Source organism: Micromesistius poutassou (assembly GCF_964030765.1).
Source record: "Micromesistius poutassou genome assembly, chromosome: 3".
Classification (NCBI taxonomy): domain Eukaryota; kingdom Metazoa; phylum Chordata; class Actinopteri; order Gadiformes; family Gadidae; genus Micromesistius; species Micromesistius poutassou.
The window spans coordinates 20051969-20071374 of record NC_140273.1 but is presented as its reverse complement, the minus strand read 5'-3'; the positions used below and the strand labels follow the sequence as shown (position 1 = coordinate 20071374).

The 19406-nt window shown below is 49.9% G+C and overlaps 2 protein-coding genes across 6 annotated transcripts; both read right to left on the bottom strand.

The window, feature by feature from the left end:
* Positions 1–281: 281 nt before the first annotated feature.
* Positions 282–14367, bottom strand: aftpha (aftiphilin a). Of its 5 annotated transcripts, none has more exons than XM_084465818.1 (9): positions 14167–14367; positions 11523–13248; positions 9522–9697; positions 8056–8185; positions 7184–7240; positions 6859–6981; positions 6037–6100; positions 4332–4455; positions 282–1755 (listed from the first exon to the last, which is right to left on the bottom strand). In XM_084465818.1, exons 2-9 carry the CDS (start codon positions 13218–13220, stop codon positions 1608–1610), a joined length of 2520 nt encoding a protein of 839 aa, XP_084321944.1. In that variant the 5' UTR covers positions 13221–13248; positions 14167–14367; the 3' UTR covers positions 282–1607. The 5 variants fall into 5 exon arrangements, with proteins under 5 accessions (XP_084321944.1, XP_084321946.1, XP_084321947.1 ...); XM_084465820.1 differs by having other exon boundaries at positions 282–1752; XM_084465821.1 differs by having other exon boundaries at positions 6037–6097.
* Positions 14368–15133: 766 nt separating this feature from the next.
* LOC311341129 (galectin-related protein-like) lies at positions 15134–19406 on the bottom strand (the record flags this gene model as incomplete). Its single annotated transcript, XM_084466027.1, has 5 exons — positions 15134–15277; positions 16364–16547; positions 17294–17382; positions 18785–18874; positions 19374–19406. 5 exons carry the CDS (start codon positions 19404–19406, stop codon positions 15134–15136), a joined length of 540 nt encoding a protein of 179 aa, XP_084322153.1.

The following is a 19406-nucleotide window of genomic DNA, read 5'->3' as shown; positions in this document are numbered from 1 at the left end:
TTGTTTCAGTCATCTCATATAATCACATCATGGAGAAACATGTTCACAGTGGTGTTGGTCTAACCATCAGGACTCTCGTCCCTTCAGGCCTGTGCAGCAGCAGTATGTGATGCAGGAGGCTCATATGGGGTTTGTTCATTAGTCATCTTCACATCTGTGATCAGAAGGAAGCGCCTGACCCCTGAAGCATGATGGAGCTGCATCATCTCCATTTGTTCATTCGAGGCGCAGCAGAAGAAGAAACCAATCTTTCTCTTAAATTATTTTAATTTCTTGTGTACACTAAAAGTAAAGTTGACACACGTAAAGTCTCGAAGAAGCCGGGCATGCACGCTGACCTTTGACAGGCTCTTCAAGTCAGAGGTTGTTTCCATAGGAATTTTCCCCATACATTTACAGTTCATAGTTTTAACTGTACAGTCTAAAGCCACAGTGGACTATGATTACATCCATTTCATCTTTACAATGTGCAAAATCCTCCTGGAGAGACGGGGTGACAGTGGTACGACAAAAATAAAACTAAATATTAAGATCAAACGATAAGCTGCAAACAAAGCAAACGAAAGAAACAAAGAAGAATGCACTTCATCTTGGACAGTGACACTAACTAAAGCCAAACCATTGGTCCCTTAATTCCCTTGCAGGTCGACTTCTTACACAGAGGTTTGATGGTTTCAGTGGTTTTTTACTAAAACATGTTCCTCTTCATCACCTGCCAGCCCCAAACCGCAGACACTCAGACAAAACAGTAAAATAAAAGAGTTGACCACAGGGCCAGAGGGGTCCTCTCTGCCCGCTCCCCCCTCCAGGCCTCCTCTTCATGAGGCAGGCCCGGGGGACGGCGGCGGACAGAAGGGACGGTCCTAGTCTGACTAGCAGTGGACTAGGAGGCCCTGGGTCAACATAATCAAAACACATAGACACAAAGGAAACTTAAAAGATCATAAACACAACAGGCAAAAACATTGGACTGGATTTCGCAGGCAGTGTGGTTTCAAGTTTATACAATATATATATATGTATATATATTAAATATGCATTTTATTTATACTATACATTTACTTACTTTGATTTAACCTTTGCAGGTATAATGCCAGCTAGCGTTTCCTTCAAAAAGACACTGATGCACTTCCACTAGACAGCAACATAGGAAATCAAACCTCAAATAATGATCTAAAGGATAAAAACTAACTCCACAGGGACCCGGGGCTGCGGGAGACATCCCCACTATGTACACGAGTGATTACAGCTATACCTATAGCTGACCAATCACAAACAGGACTGCCATTGGCTCAAATGATGTTGATAACAAGCCACCGATATAGCTCCCCCCCCCGCCCTCCCACACAAGGAGCCAATCACCTGCTTAGAGTTAAAACATAAGAACATACGCAAACCAAACATCAGTTAAAAAAAAAGATGTGGGGGTCGGAGCACAATAGAAGTGGGAATAGAGTGGCTCAGAACCCAAAACCTCAGCCACCAAAAAGAACCAAAGAAGAACAGACACAAAACCAACGACACACTCCTAAGATATGGTCAGCGGGGACGAGGGTGACGAGGAGCAGGAGGAGGAGCGTGGCGGTGCAGGCCACGGGGAGGGCTTCTCAGTCGGGCGTGGCCCGGGAGCAGCCCAGGGGCGTGAGGGTGGCGGGGAACATCAGGACCTTGGCCTGCATGAAGGACAGGTCGGGCAGGGAGGCCATCACCTTGGCCGCCTCCGCGCTCAGGTTCTCCTCCTTCTTGGGCTTCCTGCTGGGACCGGAGGAAGAGACGCATGAGGACCGACAGCCACTGCTTAAACTGGACCCATCTTAAAGAGCCACTGCTTAAACTGCACACACACACACACACACACACACACACACACACACACACACACACACACACACACACACACACACACACACACACACACACACACACACACACACACACACACACACACACACACACACACACACACACACACACACACACACACTTCTAGTTCCCGCTAGAAAAAACCAGTGCCAGTCAAAGTGATCTGCAGAGGTTTCGTTTTTCCGGACATTTTGATGACATGCCGTCAAAATATCCTATTATGGCTTCTTCCTTAGGCTATGTAGCTTAAAGAATGACATAATCAGGCTGTATAGAATGCAACATGTTTAATAGCCTAACTTTCGAATAGATGGGAAAAGAACATGAACGTCTGATTCGCAATAACGAGGCCTAGTGTTACGAGCAGCGTATGTGTGTGCGCGAGAATGGCAAGTGTGCGTGTGAGTGACGTCAGCGAGTGAGTGGACGAGCGAGGGGAGCGAGCGGTTGTGTTTAGGGGCAGCTGTGGCCTACTGGTTAGGGCCGTGGCCTACTGGTTAGGGCTGTGGCCTACTGGTTAGGGCTGTGGCCTACTGGTTAGGGCTGTGGTCTACTGGTTAGGGCTGTGGCCTACTGGCCAAAAAAAAGTTGTCTTTGTGTAAGAATAAAGTACCCAGCCTGTCAAGAATCGGTGGACGCTTCAAGCAGACCCACTGCCGGTCAAAGTGAAGGGTGTTCCCCCCCCGAGAGTACATCGGCCCTGGAGGGAACGTCTCCCCTGTACTCCTCGACTACAGTCTGGGAGCCGACAGCAGGAAAGGTGTAACACATAGGAACAAACTGGAACAAACTAATGACTAGGCCTATAACATTGTCACTTCAGCCTACTTTTTCAGCAGAGTTTTTCAGCAGCCGACTTAAAATCAAAACTGCTCAGTGTCTCTTCTTCTTCACAACTTGCGACGCGCATAAGTCTGCGTAAACCTTGTTCTCCGCGAGGCGACTTCGCTGCTTTGTCTTGATCACATTCTGCAGTGAGAGCCCGCTCTCTGCAGGAACACTAGAGACAGGGATCACACTGGCTATTTTTTGCGAGCTTGGCCCACTCTGGATGAATGCCGTTCAGATCGCATATGAGGACTTCAGGCTGTGGAGAAACGCGATCCTCCGTAGCCAGGGAGCGCTGGCATCACGGCGAGGGCGTCTCGAGAAGAGGAGCGGTGTCAGCAGACTATTATTTAGACACATTAGTAGCAAATTTCAATCTGACAATTTGACCGGAGAGATTAAATTTGTGTCTGACATAAAAAAAAAAAAAAAGAATTTGGCCAATGTCTGGTGATTACCGGACAGACAGCAATAAGATGACCATGTTGACGATCATGTCAGACATGTAACCCTTAAACCCAAAGTGCCAGGTAAACAGGGGGGGCGTGTCACAGCAGCACCCTTCCTCGTGGACCTCAACAGACCAACAGACCAATGGCAGCAGGCCACTCAGTCACCACTATGTCACTAGGTACTGCGCTGAGCTGATGTTTGAACGAGGGCCGGTTCTCAACACCAAGTACGCAAACTTCGGACTCGCAGACTTGGAAGTGTGAGCTTGGCAAGTCCGGACTTCCAAGTACAGACTTCCGAGGATGGGAGTACGCACCTGGCATTGGAACAGCAGCGGACTCGATGACGTCACCACCTCAGCTCTGTTAACTGTGCTTTACGGCCTCATGTATGCATATACTACTGACCAATATAAACTAATTATATAAAACTAAACCCCAGCCTCTTTCATTCTAAAATAGTATGTAAATATTTTGAATGAATATAAATTAAAAGATATGCGTGTTTTACATGACCTACACGACCTTACACAACTTTTTATATGTAAGGTACAGATGGTACATGCACCTGATAGGGTACAGATGCGCGGGCCTATATAGTTGGAGAGTAGGCTATTGATATAAGAATTACAAACGAGCGAGAAATTACACAGAATAGAAACACACACACACACACACACACACACACACACACACACACACACACACACACACACACACACACACACACACACACACACACACACACACACACACACACACGTTTCCTCTATTAGCGACTTATACATATAAACTAATTATATAAAACAAAACCCCAGCCTCTTTCATTTGAAAATAGTGTGTAAATATTTTGAATGAATAGGCCTACATTTTTGTTATATTTTTTAAATGTTCCTATTATAGCCTATTATTATAGCTTACATACTAATATTTTAAAACATGGGAATGCGAAATGCATATTTAACAGTCCCAAGTCCACACAAGTCACCCCCGATGCACATCAAGAACACGTCTGGGTTTTACGACTGTACTTGACTTGATGCGTACTTTGAATTGGAGCAGTACTTGGGCTACGACTGGTGACGATTCCCAAGAACGCAAGTACACAAGAACAGGAAAGAACGCAAATTGAGAAACGTCCACAGTCTCTGGAGGCCGGCCCCTCCCACAACACCGGTGACCTCTGACCTGGTGGAGGTGCTGGTCTTCTCCATGGTTGACATGAGGCGTGCAAAGGCGTCCACCACGCGCCGGCCCGAACCGGTGGAATCCAGCTTGGCCGTGGTCAACTCGTACAGCTCTGGATCCACGCCTGAGATCGGGAGAGAGAGAGCAGGCGTACAAGTCAAACCCAGAGGGCCGCAACGCCCGGCCTCTTCCATGCAGACGCCAGTGAGCAGCAGCCCCGCGTCAGAGCCGTCATGCGCCGGAGGGGACGCGGGGGGGACGCAAGCACCACAACACGCCGTCCTGGGGTTAGGGGGGGGGGGCAGGAGGGGGCGTCCCGCCGGGCGCCTCCAGCGGGACCCTCCAGCGGGACCCCCCAGCGAGGAGGGGGGACTTCACAAAGAAGAAGCAGGGAGGAAGAAGCAGGGCAGAAAAGCGACAGGAAGAAGCGGGCGATGCACCGACGCAGATGGCGTCTTAAGGACGCCTCGCGGCGGCCCCCGGCCCACACGGCTCTGTGGAGGGGCCCTGTGACGGGGTCGCTCTGTGGAGGGGCCCTGTGACGGGGGTCGCTCTGTGACGGGGGTCGCCCTGTGACGGGGTCGCTCTGTGTCAGTACATCCTGAACGCACACCAACACATAGCAGAAGGAAGCCCCCATGCTGCTGACCTGGGATAGAGGAGGAGCTGCTGGGGCCCTCAAAGTCCTCAACGGGGCCAAAGAAATCCAGGTTTAACAAAGAGGAGCCTCCGCTCGCTGCGTGGGGCCCCCGCAGGCCCCCGGGAAGGACAGACGAGAGAGAGAGAGAGAGAGAGACCAGGAGAGACAGAGACAAGAGAGAGGAGCAGCCATGGTTAACATGGTGGAGGGTGAGGGAGAGGGAGAGAGCGAGGGAGGAGCAGCCATGGTTAACATGGGGGAGGAGGAAGAGAGAGAGGGAGAGAGAGAGAGAGAGGGAGAGAGAGAGGGAGGAGCAGCCATGGTTAACATGGGGGAGAGAGAGAGAGAAGGAAAGAGAGGGAGGAGCAGCCATGGTTAACATGGGGGAGGAAGAGAGAGAGATGGAGAGAGAGAGAGAGAGAGAGAAGAGCAGCCATGGTTAACATGGGGAGGGTGAGAGAGGGAGAGAGAGAGGGAGATGGAGAGAGAGAGAAGAGCAGCCATGGTTAACATGGGGAGGGTGAGACACAGGGAAGAAGCCGACCAGGAGAAAGGTGAAGTGAGAGAGGTGGGCGAGAGACAACATGCAGAGCCGGGGGGGGGGGGGTGGGGGGTGTAGGGGGGTCTCGACCCAACTTGATCAAAGTGCTTTATGAGTGACTGTTAATTATGTACGTGAATACGCAGTCTAGATGAGAACTACAAAGCTTATTGAGAGGCGCATGTGTTAGTGGTGAGCTCTGAAGTAGGCAGACAGTAGAGGGCGCTGGAGGACTGGCCAATCAGGAGACTGTGTTCACTTTAGGAAAAAATAAAACTGCAAAAGAATTTCTGTGGTCCGAGCTTTTCAGTTTAATTTTTTTTTTGTTTTGTTTTTAATAAATGTACTTGATAAATGTCACGATGAGTCATTTTAAATTTCCATCTTTAACTTCTACTGCCAGTGAGGACCACGCCCTTTCCTGTTGCATTCCCTGGGCGGGTGTGGTCGTCACCACCCACCACCGACCCCTGTGTGCTATGAGGAGCAGGAGAGAGGAGCAGGAGGGCGTGGCAGACACCTACCGTCCAGGGGGTTTGTAAGGCCACTGCTGCTCCAGTCAAACTGGACCGGTGGGAGGGCCTCCTGCTGGGCGCCGCCGCGGGGGGGGAAACCGCACCGGGAACACAAACACAAAGAGTAGGGGACGACCGGTGAGAAGAACATCCTACTGTCTGGGGACTTGTTAATACGGAGCCTGGGGATGGTCGACGCAGCAACCTGGAGGCCGAGGCAGCGTCAGCCTCCGTCCATGCCCTTTCTTCCTAGACTAACCGGTTATCTTGGAACGCCAGTGAGTCATGCCCGGTCCCTGAGGGAGGTAAATAGCCCCGCAAAAAGCCAGATCAAACACACACAGCTCGGAGAACACCGGAGAACACCACTCGGAGAACACCGCTCACTCAGTTCAGTGGCCAGGGAACGCAGCCTCGCTGCGTTCCCTGGCCACTGAACTGAGTGAGCTGTGTTCTCCGAGTTGATGAAGAGGACAGGATGACGCCCCAAACGATTCAGAATCGAGCGGAATCACCTTCCTGCTGAAGGTCTGCGCTCAGGTCACACAGGGCTGAAACCGAAGGGAGTCCCTTTAGGGCTCTTTTACACACGACTAGCCGCAGCTAAGCAGTTAAGTGGGAGGTGGGAGGAATCCGTAACGGCAGTACGCTGCAGCGTGCCCAGACGGTTAGGAACACTGTCCACGAGTAGCAGGGCTGCGCCTCAGATCTACCTTTCGAGGACGGAGGACAAACGCAGGACCAATTCCACCTGAACAGTACAGGCTGCACAGCCCCCAGCGGGTGGGTCCCAGCGTGGGTGCCGGAGGTGTTGTGGGTGAGGTGGGGTACCTGGGCCGTGTCTGAAGGACAGGGGACCTTCTCTGGTCCCGGCGGAGGCGCTTGTGCTATGGAGGTGATCATCTCTGCGGCCGAGATGGGTTTCACAGGTTCTTTGGTGGGCTCCAACATGCCCTGCAACACACACACACACAGGGTTCTGTTCTACTGGTCCCAGTGAGGGTTGGGTTATGTTCTACTGCTCCCAGTGAGGGCTGGGTTCTGGTCCCAGTGAGGGCTGGGTCTGTTCTACTGGTCCCAGTGAGGGCTGGTCGTTCTACATGGTACTGGTCTGGAGGGTCTAGGTAGGGGTAGTGTTAAGATGCAGAACACTCACCAGGCTGGCAGCGTACATGGGGACGATGATGGCCTGCTTCTTCTGGCCTGTGAAGAGCTGAGGACGAGAGAGGAGCTTCAGGAGAGCACCAGAGCACTAGTGACCTAACTAACTAGTTCTAGAAGCAACACAAAAGCCAACATACTATAGTAGGCCTGGGCGATATGGCTGACAGACATATCCGATATAACTTGATCATATTGATCGATAGATAAATATTGATCATTTTAATGACCTAAAAAGACTATGAATTACCATGCTGGATTTTAACACTTCTGTTTAACATTTAGTATGACCTTCCACTGTTCTTCATTGAGAAATACTCCAATGTTGAACAATGAAAAACACTCAAATATTGTAAAGTATGGAACTGTGTTTGTGTAACAAACCCAGCTGCTAGATTCGGTGGTCCAGTCTCTTATCGATATATATTGAACATGTTCTATATTGATATTGATCAAAGGTCTATCACAATACGATCATTTATTGTTTTATTGCCCAGGCCTATACTACAGTATTTAGTCAGACGGCCGGTCCTTGCTTTCCACATAATGCAACCTTTACGTTGCAATATTCACCGACTGGATAGCAATGTAAGGATGAATGGCAGACCACGATAAATGAAAGCTTCACGGGAAAATGCATTGTGTAAGACAATGAGGCCGTAGCATAGCAGGGCCCGGGTGAGCTCAGGGGCCACCAGGTGGGGGACCAGGGCCCGGGTGAGCTCAGGGGCCACCAGGTGGGGGACCAGGGCCCAGGTGAGCTCAGGGGCCACCACGGTGGGGCGTGGGGGGTCCCCCGTCAGGTGGATCGGCGCTCTTGGTCCGGAACGGGTTTGAATGCGAGCCGACACGCGAGCCTCTACTCACGATGTTGCGGGTGTCAATGCCCAGGGAGCAGAGCAGCGTCTTGTTGCTATGGGAACCTCCCCACTGGTGCCGGAGCCCGAACGCCTCGTGGATGTCCAGAAGCTGCCTCCACACGGTGGCCTGCAGCTCTCTGCATGGAGCACACACAACACAGATCAGTGGGCGGTTTAGTATGTACCTGGTTCAAAGAGCATTTAGTATGTACCTGGTTCAAAGAGCATTTAGTATGTACCTGGTTCAAAGAGCATTTAGTATGTACCTGGTTCAAAGAGCATTTAGTATGTACCTGGTTCAAAGAGCATTTAGTATGTACCTGGTTCAAAGAGCATTTAGTATGTACCTGGTTCAAAGAGCATTTAGTATGTACCTGGTTTAAAGAGCATTTAGTATGTACCTGGTTTAAAGAGCATTTAGTATGTACCTGGTTCAAAGAGCATTTAGTATGTACCTGGTTTAAAGAGCATTTAGTATGTACCTGGTTTAAAGAGCATTTAGTATGTACCTGGTTCAAAGAGCATTTAGTATGTACCTGGTTCAAAGAGCATGTCACGGTGGACTGGGAGTACCCAGAACTTTTATTGCCAGGAACTACTTTTCAAGGGACTAAAAAGGTTCCTAGTTTCTGGGGGAAGTTTCTGGGGGAAGTTCCTGCGGTGGAAACGCAGCTGTAGTGACTAGGGATGTGAATAACTCAAATTTTTCATGGTCGAATAATCAGTGGGTGGTATGCACGAATAATCGATTATTCGATGTGTGCCGACATTCACAAAGGCAGCCATGGATCGGCAAGAAATCACTTAATATCTTAAACGCAAAAAAAAAAAAAACTTTAACCGTGATCAGTGTTTGTGTTGTATGCATATATATTAAGATTTATGCTTGTGTATTGTGTATATTGTTTTTCTGTACATGATTAATAATAATTAAAAAAAAAAAAATAGTGCTACAGAACCAACATTAGTTCCGTCCGTTAATTCTTGTTGAATGGGAAAAAATATTAACAGTCCAAATGTTAAAAATCGGCTTTGACCCTCGGGAACGAATAATCAAATATTCTGACCCATCCCTAGTAGTGACTGCGGGAGTACAGGTTGTCCCGAGAGCCAATCACCATCATCACCATCATCCAGGAAAACCGGTCTTTTTGTTTAAAGGAATGTCGTTTGGCTCGTCGTGCCAATGCGCGCCACAGGCATTTCTCCCTTTCCTCGTCTCTTCAGACGCTCTCACACTTCAAAAGTCCACGAGCGACATTGGTTCACATTTATCGATGGCTAAGACATCAACATTAACGTATTACTTCTTAACCAAACCCACAGTGGCTTTTCCAGCAGAATCTAAATACTAAACATTTCATGTGTGGCACCAAAACCTGTAGCTAGAGTCACCGAGTCAGAGTAAAGCGGACATGTCATAGCTCTCTGCCGAGGGGGGTACACCGAGGACACAGGTGGGACGTGACTGACCCGTTGGGCGGTGCGGTCCTGGGCCCCTTCTCCGGCCCCTGGGGGGGGGCCCCCGGCTCCTCCGTGGGCTCCAGGAGACACTTCAGAGGGGGCACCTCCTCCTCCACCTCCGCCACGGGGTTCTCTGGGAAGCTCTGCTGAAACAGCCTCTCCAGGCGACCTGAGAGCGCCACCTGCTGCCAGGAGGGAGGACATCCGTTGACAATCAGCACCGCGTGCCTGCAGCTCATTTCTGTACACATTATACATTTCAATGCATTTGACTTTTCTACGGCAACACTGACGGACGACGATGCCGAGGAGTGAGGATCAGTGTGATCAAACTGCTGAACGGTGTGTGGCGTCATCTTGCACAGAACTGAATCAGACCTCAATAATATTACCCCTTTTTAATGCCGTCCCGTGTTTCATTACTCAGCCCAAGGCAAGCTGATATTTTATGGGGACATTGTGCGATAACATTGAACCACACTTTGTCTGGAGTCCCTGTAAGAGGGCATCAAAGACCTCAGGAAAGGTCAGGAATGAACCCCAAAACAATGGAGAGAGGGAACCCCATACTTGACCCTCGAGGTAGAAAGGATCTGTGGGCCCATGAGGGTGAACTGTTTAGAACGGAGCTCAGGGGCCACCAGGTGGAGGACCAGGGCCCGGGTGAGCTCAGGGGCCACCAGGTGGAGGACCAGGGCCCGGGTGAGCTCAGGGGCCACCAGGTGGAGGACCAGGGCCCAGGTGAGCTCAGGGGCCACCAGGTGGAGGACCAGGGCCCGGGTGAGCTCAGGGGCCACCAGGTGGAGGACCAGGGCCCAGGTGAGCTCAGGGGCCACCACAGTGGGGCGTGGGGGTCCCCCGTCAGGAGGATCAACGCTCTTGGTCTAGAACGGGTTTGAATAATAATAATAATAATAATTAATTGAATTTATATAGCGCTTTTCTAGACACTCAAAGCACTTTACAGTGAAGGGGGGACCTTACTAACCACCACCAATGTGTAGCACCCACTTGGGTGAATGTGAGTCTTGGTTTGTGTGCGGCTATCGTATGATCTGCTGGGGCAGAAACAAGCTGGCAAGGTCACACTGGCTGGAAGGCGGATCCCTGAGATCAGATTACAGAGCCTCGCGTGCTCGGCTCCGGCAGACTAAACATGCGCCCCCTAAGTGCTGAAAGGAAAGGGAACCAGAGCTACATTTCACGCTGTGAATGAATAACGCGCGGCAGCAAAGGGCTGCCGCGCCTCAGGAAGGTATGACTAGAACTCCAGAAGAGGGGTGGAATTGGTGAATGAAACCAAGACATCTCTGCTCACCGTTTGAACGGATGTAATCTAAACTCAGCTTGAACGATGCCAGCTGTAAACGCTCTACTCTGGTCCAATTCTTTCAAATGATAAAGAACAAACCAAATCAAACTGAAAAGATCGGGCGTTCTACAGTCCACCTTTTCACTCAGAACCCAGGTCCGCTGCCTGGCTGAGCGGCTGCAGACTGACCGGAGGGCGTGTTTAAAAGGACTCCTGTTTCCGTGACGTGCTACAAAGAGGGTTTCAGTGACTCGCTCTCTCTGTCGCCCCAACCACCATCTTGGCCATTTCTCAGTCTCAATTCGGCGATGATGACCTTGATGACCCAATCACCCATCTTTAGTTAGTCAATGACCACGCCTGAGTGGGGAACCTCTTCTCAGACAGATACCACTTCAAGGTGCAGTTCGACCTATTCTTCAGAATCCTTTTACTGCTGGAACAGTTGGGACAATGCTCTTGTTTTTTTTATCATCTACATAATATGAATAGTAATATCCATTCTTTATGTTGGACAACCCACCCCCCGCCCCCCCTCAATTAAAGGCTGGCACCAAGCAGGCATCCTGCATCAGTAGCAGGGCCACTCTGTGCAGGGCCACTCTGAAGATACCTCCTGTGGTTGTCAATGAGATCTGCCCTCAATAACCTCAACCCATATCATATGCTTATCAAGGGCCCCGACAAGCGCTACTTACAGAGTGGACCTCTGTCCTGCTGGTTGGGTGGTCTGAGGTGGGGGGAGGGGCTTCAGGTGTGGACCACTCCTCCTGTACAGCTGCAGGAGCAGAGCCCTGCTCTCCATCGAACGCCGCCCACGAGTCCTCGTCTGCCGGCCCCGCCTCCTCGCTGAAGGCGCTCCAGCCCGTGTCCGCCCGCGGCGCCGTGTCCACCGCCACCGAGCTGAAGTTCCCGAAGCTGTCGCTGCCCGGGAACTCGGCGAGCTGGCCTCTGTCCTTGTCGTCGTTGCTGTTGTAGTTGCTGTCCTCAAGAGGAAGAGGCTCCTCCCCTTCCTCCTCCTCCTCCTCCTCCGCCTCTGCTCCCGCAGGTTCAAACCTTTGGGTGTTAAAATCCCCAAAGTCCTCGTCCTCCGGGTCCTCTGGTTCCCCGGGGATCTGCTGGTCTGCGGTCGACTGGGTGCTGGGCGGGCCGCGCTCCGCCTGGACATCTAACTGGTCAAAATCAGCAAAGCCTTGATCGCTGAAGCCATCCCCGCCGTCAAAACCCCCAAAACCTCCGTCCCGGTCCGGCGGCGGGCTGTGGTGGGCGGGCGCGGCCGAGTCCTCCCGGGGGAGGTCAGAGGGCCCCGAGCCTGTAGTGCTGGGGTCCCCACACTGCTCGGGGGGGTCCTGGTCCAACGAGGTCGAACCCTCCAGCGCCTGTGTCTCGTTTCCGGTGGCCGCCGCCTCCTCCTCCTCCTCCTCCTCCTCCTCCTCCTCCTCCTCCGACCGCTCAGTTGTTTCTTCCTCGCCGGTCCTTTCTTGAGGAGGGCAGTCTTCTCCACTGCCCGCTGTCTCTTCGGACCTGTCATCACAAAACCCGTTCAGAGCCGTCGTTTCTGTCGTAGTGCAGACTGTGTTCAAGTGCTCAGGAAGGCAGTCCGGTTGTTTGGAGTCGGTATCCGAGAGACCGCCCTGCTGCTGGCTGGACGGTTCATCTGGGAGCTCACCAGAGGATACGGACTCTGAGCCGTCCAGTCCAACTCTGTGTGCTTCCTCGACGTCCCCCTCTAAAGTGATTCCCTGGTCTATGTTACGGTGGACTGGGCTGGGACCCTCCTGGGGTGAGCCACCCCCGCCCGGGCCGTGCGAGGCCTCTGCTGTGTGTGCGGTCGGACTGTCGCCAACGTCTGCGAAAGCGGCAAAGTCTGCAAATTCGTCATCCCGGCTTTCAGGCGGGACAGCGTCTGTGTCCTCTGGGGAGCCTCCTGCTCTACAGCTGTTGACAGAACTTTGCAGTGAAGGGATTCCCTGAACGTCGAGCATCGCAAACCCGTTCGTTAAAACCTCCGGGCCTTTGCCGTTGCAATCCACAGGTAGCTGGCCGCAGGAGAGGGCCTTTTTAGTTTCTCCCACCGTCCTTTCCGAAGGGCCGCTGCTGTGGCGGCCACCGGACAAGACCCCGTTGGCCTTGGCCGGGTCCCCTTCCTGGGGGTGGGGAGCGGCGGCGCTGGGGAGGCCCGCCACGTGCCCGTTGTTGAGGAGTTCAGGCGGGGAGGTGGCGGTGAGCGCCTGGACCTGGTTAAACGTGGTGGGCGTGTCAAACTCTGTGAAGCTGACACTGTGGGGGACGCTGGAGAAGCCATCAAAGTCTCCAAAGTCATCTTCCTCTTCCTCTGCACCATCCTCCAGTGGGGGAGGAGAGGAGGAGTACATCCGAATCACATCTGGCTCCATGATTCTCAACAGTTACTCCAGAATATTCCTGTAGGGAAACAGAAGACCATCAGATCTGTATTCTTAGGGTCAATGCAAACATGTATTATGGAGTTATTAACCAGACACAGAAAAGTACAGAGGTGCTACTACAGCAAAGGAAACTAAACAATCAGGCATAACAACTACATATTATACGGCAACAACCTCAAATAAACGACTTGGGGGAGGTCTCTTTCTTTTAGGGAGCCGAAACGTCCACCCTCATGTGTTCAACAAGTTATTACATCTTGGACGATTTAAATATTCCTGAGCAAACATATACATAAAGTTCCGTTTGAAATAATTAGTCACATCTCGGCATGAATCCCGAGTCTAGTGACATGAAGAATATCAAGGTTCAGAAGAACCCGCATCACTCCAGGTATGTTACTATGGACAGGTGGCTGGGGTCTAACTCTGTACCGTGAAGGCCCTCTGGACAAGCGATTTGTACGGTAATGATCCCTAAGTCGGATTAGCGTAATATACATCAACATCTAAATCGACATCTATATCTACATGGATTTAAAAGTCCTGACCGAGTTGGAGTGGAACCACTGGCAGACTAACCGGCTAAGAGGCGAGGCTAGCTCGGCTCTTCACCGCACCTGTTTTGACTTATGGCCCCGACCCCTTCCAACTAAAACAAACGACAGAGATATGAACCATAAGGCAGGATGAGACATTAAACCCTGTGGTCTCCAGCCCGGGTGGTGGTGACCCTCCGCCGACGGAGCCTGGTGGGTGTCCACAGTCGCTGTCATCATGAACCCCGGTTCACCCGCTAAGCACACAAGCAGACATCGGGTGGACGTGTGGAGAACACACTCCGTGTCCGTGAAGACACTACGGTACGAGCAGGCTCAGCCGAGGAGACAACTTTAGTGGCTATCTGCGTAGCTAGCGGCTAGCAGCGACATGCTACCTGGTGGAGCTAGCGGAGCTTCCGGTTAGAAAGGAGCCGCGGGAGCTGACCGTGGGATCGGGGCGGTGAGGTCCATGTCCCGGTCCACCGACGGACTCCCGTTGGATTGAAGTCACCAATCAGGAGGGGGAACTATGAAAGACCACTGAGGTGCAATAGGCCAGCTGGGGATAACACTACCGGACCCGAGTCACCTGAACTCGCCCGACGAATACCCAGGGTGCATTGCGTTGACATGACATCGGCAGGTTCCGGGGATCCTCGGCACGTTCCGGGATCCTTTAATTAATATATATTTAATTTTTTTTCAACTATGGAAAAATTCTAAATGAGACAAAACAATTGTTTTTGGAAGGACAATTTGTGTTAAGAAAATAGGTTTGATGTCGGTAGCAGTCTACTTAATCCTACTTATAATGAAATGCCCATATCATGTAAACTCATGCACTGTAGCCAATGATATTCAGAATGAAAATCACGTTTAGCTACTGGTTACGGTGTTCAGTTTCATGTAAGAAATCGAACCCCTACATGTTATTTTATAGATAAAATAAATGAGTGCAAAAATTAGGCTATATCCCAAAATATATAATCTGTATGAACTAAATTTATAATAGAAAAGGCAGACATTCTATTACTAGAATGAGACAGTGTTTACTGACCTTGCTTGACAACTACATGTCCACCAACAACCTTATTGTTCTGTTACCTTTAAAGCCACACACACACACACACACACACACACACACACACACACACACACACACACACACACACACACACACACACACACACACACACACACACACACACACTTTGGGTCTTAGTTTGACACATTCTTCATAAACAAGTACTTATTTATTATCTGTATCCAGACATTCAGCATTGTACATCCAGCTGTTTTAAAGAGAGGACGGATGTGACCAGGGGAGAATGTAGCTTGCGCAGCCGAGGAGTGTGGAGTCCTTCAGCCCAGTTTAGTGATCCTCAGAGCTCCCGCAATCCACAACGTATCAATGTCCCGGAGAGAGGAAACTCTGTGGCCGAAACTCACCAGCCGCTGTCCGTCAACAAAAATCTGAAATCGACTCTGTTCGCATGATATCTCAATCTGGAGAGAAGATGAAACAGAAACAACGTTGTTGGGCAGCAAATTCCTTTGGTTTAGGAGCATTTAAGAGCATTGCATTCATATGAGCCCGTAAGTCAGATTAAAGAGTTGGAGATAGAGAGAGCTGAAGAGAAGCACGATTACCCTATGTTTGTCTGCCATTGAAAAGTGTTGCATTTAACGCACCTGTGATTGAGATGCGAGAGACGGATTCCCAGAACCAATCATGGAAAAGATGCCCTGATCGGTCGGAAAAGGCCGGGAGGCGGGAGCAGTAAACAGGAATCACATCCTCACAGAACATTTCACTCCACGCCATTTCTAACAAATTACCAGTACACTCTATTATACTCTATTATTATACTCTATTACACTCTATATTATACTCTATTACACTCTATTATAGCACTTAAATCTTACCCAACGTTAACTTCTGAAGACCAGAACTTAAAAACTTAAAAAAAACCTTTTTTGTTTGCATGAGAAATATCTAGCTTCTTGAATCTAGATTGTATCGAGATAAAAATAATAGCAATCTGTTTAAATGAAGGGCACAACACACACTCCTAACCGTCTCAGCCTGCTTACGACATGACAAGACATTGTATATATATATATATATTGCTACATAAATATAATTGTTATGAACCCTGGTTGCCTTTCATGCAGCCCTATATCCCAGAGTGTCATAGTGGAGGTGTGTAGGTGTAGCTCCTTATGGGTGTGTGAGGGGTGTGTGAGGGGTGTGTGCGTGGTGTGTGCGGGGTGTGTGGGGGGTGTGTGCGTGGTGTGTGCGGGGTGTGTGCGGGGTGTGTGAGGGGTGCGTGCGTGGTGCGTCCGTGGTGTGTGAGGGGTGTGTGAGGGGTGTGTGCGGGGTGTGTGCGGGGTGTGCGGGGTGTGTGCGGGGTGTGTGCGTGGTGTGTGAGGGGTGTGTGTGGGGGGGTGTGTGTGGGGGGGTGTGTGAGGGGTGTGTGCGGGCTGTGTGCGTGGTGTGTGCGGGGTGTGTGGGGGGTGTGTGTGCGTGGTGTGTGCGGGGTGTGTGTGCGGGGTGTGTGCGGGGCCTGCCCGGGGCTGTCCTATGCCTACCCTGAACGGCTGGTTGGCGATGAAGGGGAAGAAGGGGGCGGCCCTCTCTGCGGCGCCCCAGCGCCCCGACACACACGCCCTACACACGACCTGGCGCTCCTTCATGAGGACGCAGAGCTCCAGCGCCACGTCGGAGGGGGGCCTGGGCCCCCGGCCCGGGCCGCGCGACAGCAGGATGTAGAACCTGAACACGCCAGTGGCAGTTCATGCGTTTGTTTTAATCATGAGGTGGTTAATATATATCAATAAGGGGCGGCATTAGCTCAGGAGGGAGAACGGGTTGGCCGGTAACCGTAAGGTTGCTGGTTCGATCCCCGGCTCCTCCTAGCTGAGTGTCGTGGTGTCCCTGAGCGAGACGCCTCACCCTGACTGCTCCTGATGAGCTGGCTGTGGCCCTGCGTGGTTGACTCCGCCGTCGGTGTGTGAATGTGTGCATGAATGGGTGAATGTCAGTCAACACTGTGAAGCTCTTTGGATAAAAGCGCTATATAAATGAGGACCATTCAATAGGCCTATTAGGATTTCAGTTTGAGATGTTTCTTTGGTTATCATTAAATTGTGCTTTCCTGGCATCCATCCTTGATGACACCTATTGTGTGTAGTGAAGAGATAATGCTTAACAAGAACATATTCTAGCATGATCAATACTGAGGTGGCCAATCTGGTCAGAAAATAATGGACGTGACTGTCTTGGTATAACTTTCTTTTGAACACCCCCAAACAAATTTTTACAGAACTCTTGAGTCCTCTTAAACGGCTTGTTTGCAAGGTAGAGCCATGTTTTTTCCGAACGTCAATGAACAAACTAGCTTGTTCATTAGATCCCTTACCAACAAATTAAACAGAGCTCATCAAAACATGCCACGATGCACTCTGACGTAGAAGACCTATTTACCAAGTATCAGTTGAAGAGAAGGAGAGGTCTTTCACCTGTCAGGCCTAGGCTCCACCACGCCCACCACGATTAACCTCTTCCCTACCCGCAGGCCCTCGTTGATGTGGCCGCTGAAGGGAACTGCCTGCAGTCCAGCAAAACAAAGACACAACCTACTTAATGATCGAAACTCTGAATCAGATAAGAAGTGTTAACACACAGACAAATGTTCCCCTATACACTCCTACATGTCTTCGCCATTCCTTCTGCCATGTCAGACGGAGGGGCTGATTGTAGGGACAGGGGACTTGTGACCCTTGGAGATTTATAGACAAACCATTTGCATAATTTAGTCAACTTTTTCACAATTGCTTAAACACATTTCCTGATAGACTACCTCACTTTCTCAAAACCCTAAACACACATTTCTAAACTCACACACAAAATGCAAAATCCTACACTTCTTGCAAAAGCACACTTTGCCCTCAAAACAGTGTTAACTCTTCACTAAATGGTATTTTCTTTTCAAATGACAAACACGTACATCATATGAGTAGACATTCCTAAGCACCCATTGAACACTGTTGTGCAGAATGGAAAACACTATAGTATGAATGGAAAACACTATATGAATGCTTCTTCAGTATTATGCTGTTGCATGTTCAGTGTTACACTGTCACCTGTTGGATGTAGAATATTACCATATAATGTTTTTACGTACTCAAATAGAAAACACACAATACTTTACAGTAACAACAAATACTGTATTTGTACCTAAAATGTGCAGTCTACTGTAAATCACAGCAAACAGGATGAAATGAAAGAGATAACAGAAAATAGGCAATACTGTAAACAAAACATCTGAATGAATGAATGCATTTTTATTGGTCATAACAAAGGGGTAGGGGCAGAAGCTTCAGCTTATATCAAGCCCCCCCTTCTCACATTTTTAAGAGTAACAAACAAATGTCATACATACAGTGTGTTTGCATACACTTACATACATAAATACATACATACATACATACATACATACATACATACATACATACCCATAAGGGCCAACACTTATATCCAGTACATTTCCACCATAGGATGGATAATATCCTAAATAATGATGATAACCATAATGAGAATAACGATGTTCATCGTCATCACCATTATCAACATTCTCATAGAGTGATACTACTCAATGTCTGTACTTTAGTGTCATGTCTTTCTTCTGGGACCCTTCTATAGCAAATTGCAGATTGCTAATTGCACAACAGCCTTTGGAGTTTAGAAATGTGATTGACAGTGTGTTCTGTGTGAACACCAAGAGAGGGAATTCAGGAAGCGTGTGCAAGATCTAGACAATTGTGTGTAGTGTTGTGTGCTTTAGGCATCTGAGCCTAAAGCAGAATTGGGTTCAGCAGAATTGGTATATATATATATATATATATATATATATATATATATATATATATATATATATATATATATATATACAAAGATCGAAAAAAGCCTAATGAAACAAGATAACCTAAACCCCCCAGGCTGTGGTTTACCAGGCTGGTCTGCTCCGTGTCTTTATCGGGGCCATGGCGTTGACTCTCTTCAACAACTCTGGGCATGCCATCAAACTCTCTTTGCCGTTCCTGTTGGAAACGGGAGAGACGCAGGCTGCAGCCTCAATAGAGTCACACTGGTCATACCGGACATTTTAGTACGGATGTATTACTGGCTGATCGGACACTAGCAAAATGCTACAAATTCCGTAGGTGATTTGGCTGAACTCGAAGGTGACCCCGACCGGGCGCTGCGCCACGTGACCACTGCTTGGGACCAGGTCCAGCACGGGTCCCGCACCGTGGGGGGTGGGGGTGGGGGTTGGCACATGACCACTGCCTGGGACGAGCACGAGTCCCGCACCGCGGGGGCCCGGGGATGGCTTTTTATCCCAGTTACAACTAGATTTATTTACTTTAAAGTTACTTTCGGAGCCTTTCAAAGAACGTATCCAAATATGCGTTTCCTACATAAAGCATTGACCACGGTAGGATGGTCGAACAGGTTTCATTGCAGCCTCATTAGGATGAGCGCATCATGAATGAGTTATCGAGCAGGCCTTGTAGCGCACAAGTTAGTGCGGATTACCTTTTTCTCCTTCCCTGTTCTCGATTCAGCCAT

Excerpts from the sequence above, each read along its gene's own strand:
- aftpha (XM_084465818.1), bottom strand. The coding sequence starts at position 13,220 with ATGGAGCCAGATGTGATTCGGATGTACTCCTCCTCTCCTCCCCCACTG. Across the intron at positions 8,186-9,521 it reads AGGACCGCACCGCCCAACGG|AGAGCTGCAGGCCACCGTGT; the intron begins GTCAGTCACGTC and ends TGCTCCATGCAG. Across the intron at positions 6,982-7,183 it reads CCATGTACGCTGCCAGCCTG|GGCATGTTGGAGCCCACCAA; the intron begins GTGAGTGTTCTG and ends TGTGTGTTGCAG.